The sequence below is a fragment of the Castanea sativa genome, chromosome 1 (assembly GCF_040712315.1).
Source record: "Castanea sativa cultivar Marrone di Chiusa Pesio chromosome 1, ASM4071231v1".
NCBI lineage: Eukaryota > Viridiplantae > Streptophyta > Magnoliopsida > Fagales > Fagaceae > Castanea > Castanea sativa.
The window spans coordinates 22836924-22840951 of NC_134013.1; the positions used below are offsets into that span (position 1 = coordinate 22836924).

The 4028-nt window shown below is 34.9% G+C and overlaps 1 protein-coding gene across 1 annotated transcript; it reads right to left on the reverse strand.

The window, feature by feature from the left end:
- On the reverse strand, positions 1 to 2779 carry LOC142608814 (GTP-binding nuclear protein Ran-3-like). Its single transcript, XM_075780487.1, has 8 exons — positions 2490 to 2779; positions 2235 to 2304; positions 1842 to 1898; positions 1588 to 1705; positions 952 to 1041; positions 673 to 852; positions 478 to 555; positions 1 to 353 (listed from the first exon to the last, which is right to left on the reverse strand). Exons 1-8 carry the CDS (start codon positions 2763 to 2765, stop codon positions 284 to 286), a joined length of 939 nt encoding a protein of 312 aa, XP_075636602.1. The 5' UTR covers positions 2766 to 2779; the 3' UTR covers positions 1 to 283.
- Between the last annotated feature and the right edge of the window lie 1249 nt (positions 2780 to 4028).

Genomic DNA, 4028 nt, shown 5'->3' on the forward strand with positions numbered 1-4028 from the left:
TGAACCGGGCCACATGGGCAATAAACTGAATTAATCCAAAACTTAAAAAGACACTGAATTTCTTCTATGTAGAAACATCACATGTGTAACTCCCAAAGACATAAAAACAAGTAAAAACAAAGACATAGCACAAACCACTTGTACAACACCCGGCATCGTCAAAATGATACAACCAAAAATATATGATTGTCAACATAAAGCAGATGGTGCAATTGGAAAAATGGCTCAAGGACTCTCATAAATCTGGATAAGAAACTCTGCCAACAAGAATACCCCCAACAATCTACTCAAATGTATCATCGTCATCATCAGGAAGGGGTTGACTAGCTGCTTGCTGCAACTCAGCCTCATGCCTGTGGAAATCACCAACAGAAATACAAAGGTTTAAGATCCAAATTAATTGGAGACTCAAAAGAACTCTGCGCATCATACCTAGCATGTAAAACAGGAAATCTATAGTTATAAAAGAAGGCTTACTGTTGCTGTGCAGCCAAGTCAATTTGCACTTCTGGGGGAGCCAGGGCAGGAGATTCAACAAAATGCAGATTAGCATCCCTATACCAACAAGCATATTGCATTATATTACTTAAAATGAACTCTGTAAAACTATAGGTAGATTTGAAAGTAAAGGGGGGAAATAGCTTCTCTCCATCAGAAACTACGAGTTTTTACCCTGCTAGTTTCCTGGCAAGGTATAAGAAAGGCTTCTCAAAATTATAATTGCTCTTTGCTGATATCTCGTAGTACTGCAAATTCTTCTTCCGGTGGAAAGTAACCTGCTTTGCTTTGACCTGCCTGTTTTTCACATCGACCTTGTTCCCACAAAGAACAATTGGAATGTTTTCACACACCCTGAAAATCAGCAACACGTGAAGTGGCAATGAGACCCAAAAAAGCTCAAAGAAAGGCACTAAAACCTAACGGGTGAAGAGTTTGTATTTTTAAACATACCTGCAAAGATCCCTGTGCCATGTTGGAACGTTCTTGTATGTCAGCCGAGCAGTAACATCAAACATGATAATTGCACATTGCCCATGGATACTGCATGATGAACAAGCTTTTTAATACAATAACCACAACAGACACATTACACTTGCAAGATTCCAGACTCTAGTGATATTATCGAACAGCCAAAAAAAAATTTAAAGGAAAAAATTAAACAATATTTTTATTCAAACACAAAAACCTTTTAACACTAGCCGTTCAAGAAGTCAAGAATAATAGTTAAGGAAGAAGACATGGGCCTTGGTGATGGTTTTTTGAGTGGTGGGTAAATTCTTAACTGAGTATGGTAAGCATTAAGCAGATTATGTATGCTTTAACTCATGTGCATGTTAACAGGCAATTGATACAAAATTTGAGAAATTCATATTAACATACACAGCTCACATACAAAGCTCACATCAAGTCATATTGAACAATTTAATCAGTAAAAACGACTCTAGTTAGCAGGTTGCAATTGCAAACAACGCCAAGTACAAAGTTACAGGATTCCCATCCTTCACTTGTAATTCATATGCCTCAAAAGCAAATATTATAGTTGAAAAACAAAGAAACTCTGTCAAACTAAATTCACAGAATACTCACTAATATCCATCTCTAAGACCTCCAAACTTCTCTTGCCCAGCTGTGTCCCAGCAGTAGAAGCGGATTTTCCCACAGTTAGTGAAAAAGTCCAAAGGATGAACTTCCACACCAATCGTTGCTGTATGTAAAAATGAATTCAAACATCAACAACGAATCAAAACTTAACCAAGAAACCAAAACCCACAAAGAAAGCGCTTTCAACAATTCTTCTCTTAAAGAAACTTGAGATAAAAGTCAAAGATCATCGAGCTTACGTTCATATTTCTTCTCAAACTCGCCGGTAAGATGCCTTTTGACAAATGTTGTTTTACCTGCATTGTTCCAACACTTTTAATTTCATTTTCATTCCGACAAAATTAAACCAAAGCTCGATTCAACAAAATCCAATATGAATTCCAAAAAAAAAACTAAAAATCAAAGCCAAATCAATTCATCAGTACCAAACTAGCTGCACAAAATAGAAATGACAAAGAAAACCAAGATAATAATTTGCGATCTCGTTTAAACAAACAGGCCTATAAAATGGTAATAAACCCTAGAAACATAGATGATTAAGGTTTTTTTTTTCCTCCTATCATTACATTTTCTCAGGAACCAAACAGATCTTGAGCGTTAAATCAAATTAATGATGGAAAAAAATATATTACCAGTTCCACCATCGCCAACAATAACAAGCTTGAAGCTTGGATACTCTACGGTCTGTTGGTTCGGCAAAGCCTACAAAAAAAAAACCACAAAAACTCAAATATTATCAAAAACCCAAAAAAAAAAAATCCTGTAAATCTAAAAAATGCAAAATACATTTGGTTTCTAATATAAAATTAAAAACTAAAACAATTTTTTAATTATTAATTTAGAGTAGCTTGGAAAATATGAAACAAAGAGAAAGATCGAGGGCGTACCATATTTGAATTTGTGTTGTTGTTGTTGTTGTTGTTGTGAGTGTTTGGGTGAGTGGCGCAGCTAAGAAATAAGAGAGAAGGAGCGTTGTGAGATTTTGTGAGGGGTTTTATATGTAATATATATATAATAAGAGGAGTTTTTTGAATGGCCCTAGTGGTAGCTTCAATCTGACGCAGCTTTCTGGACCGTGCGATTTCCTTTCGGTCTCTTTGATGATGTCCACGTGTGGCCGACCTTATTGAAGAGCTATTTCGTTTCTTTTTTGTAACGGACATTCTTGAGTTTGGTCCTGGCATTGCATGGATCAAGGCCGAAAATCAGAGCCCAATAGCCCATAGTTTCTCCAAACAACTAGTATCTTTGCTTATAATTAAATAAGACAAATTCGAAAACTAGAAGTTACATCTGTGATTTGAATTTTACACCCAAGGTGCTTAAAAAATCTTGATAGAGATTGTGTCATTTATCTCCAAGGATATTTACACATAATATATTTTAAAAAAATATGGATTAGGGCTTTAAGTTAGTAGAAATAATCAGGTCATACTCCATGTCCCTCCTGTGTGGCAACATGGGGGCAACAAAAAGGGATCCGAATAACGCTTGCATCCTCTGTATTACTACGGCTGTTGACACAGAGTTTAGTTTCTTAATGTTCAGGGAAAACCACATCACATATTTTATTCTAAGAAATAGATATATGTGTTACGGTCTAATAAGTCTAAATCTTGAAAGAAAGAAAAAAAACAAAAAAGATTAGATTAGATTTAGCCACATTATATCGATATCTAAAAAATCTCTGTTAACAGATGTCTTTAAGACATTTGTTTAATAGAAAATTTTAAGAAAAATTTGATATCATTTTCATCAAAAATATAAAAGTTAACAAAAAACCTAGTTTTTCTTTTCTTATAAAAAATTTCTAAAAATATTTTTTAAAATCAATAACTTTAAAGCATCTGTTAACTTTTTCAAAAAATCATTAAGGTATAGAAAACTTTCATCAGCCTTCAAATCTCATGATGGCTCATTGGGACTCCTTTGTTTGGCATTGTGTCTTGTTCAAAAAAGAGAGCTTGATATATCTTGATTAAATAGTTTTGCCACTACTAAGAAATTGTTATTGCTATCTTCCTCTATAGGCTTTGGGGGGGTTATGAATCCAAGCATCATACCAAATAAAATTGTTGCAACCACTTCCAACTTATCATAGGCATACACACTCCTTCAACATTAGTCTTGCCTCTTCCATAGACTTTGCTACATCCAAGAGGCATTGGTCTTTGTTGGTGCAATCACAATGATAATGGAAATAACACAAAGAGAAACTGAATAATACTTCTGAATTTTATTAATTTAAAGAGAAAAATTACACAACACTATTTGGACTGAGGCGTAGCACTCGCTCTCCTTAAGGAGATTCAAGCCCTTGATTGGCTAAATTTTGTAACCAATGCAGTACTTCTCTAACTTGTCTCCCCCAGGATACAACAGCCCAACAAATGTCGTGTGGCTAGAATAACCTCTGCGTAAAGTGT

Excerpts from the sequence above, each read along its gene's own strand:
- LOC142608814 (XM_075780487.1), bottom strand. The coding sequence starts at position 2,765 with ATGTCCGTTACAAAAAAGAAACGAAATAGCTCTTCAATAAGGTCGGCC. Across the intron at positions 1,706-1,841 it reads GTTTGAGAAGAAATATGAAC|CAACGATTGGTGTGGAAGTT; the intron begins GTAAGCTCGATG and ends TTTTACATACAG. Across the intron at positions 853-951 it reads TGGCACAGGGATCTTTGCAG|GGTGTGTGAAAACATTCCAA; the intron begins GTATGTTTAAAA and ends GCTGATTTTCAG.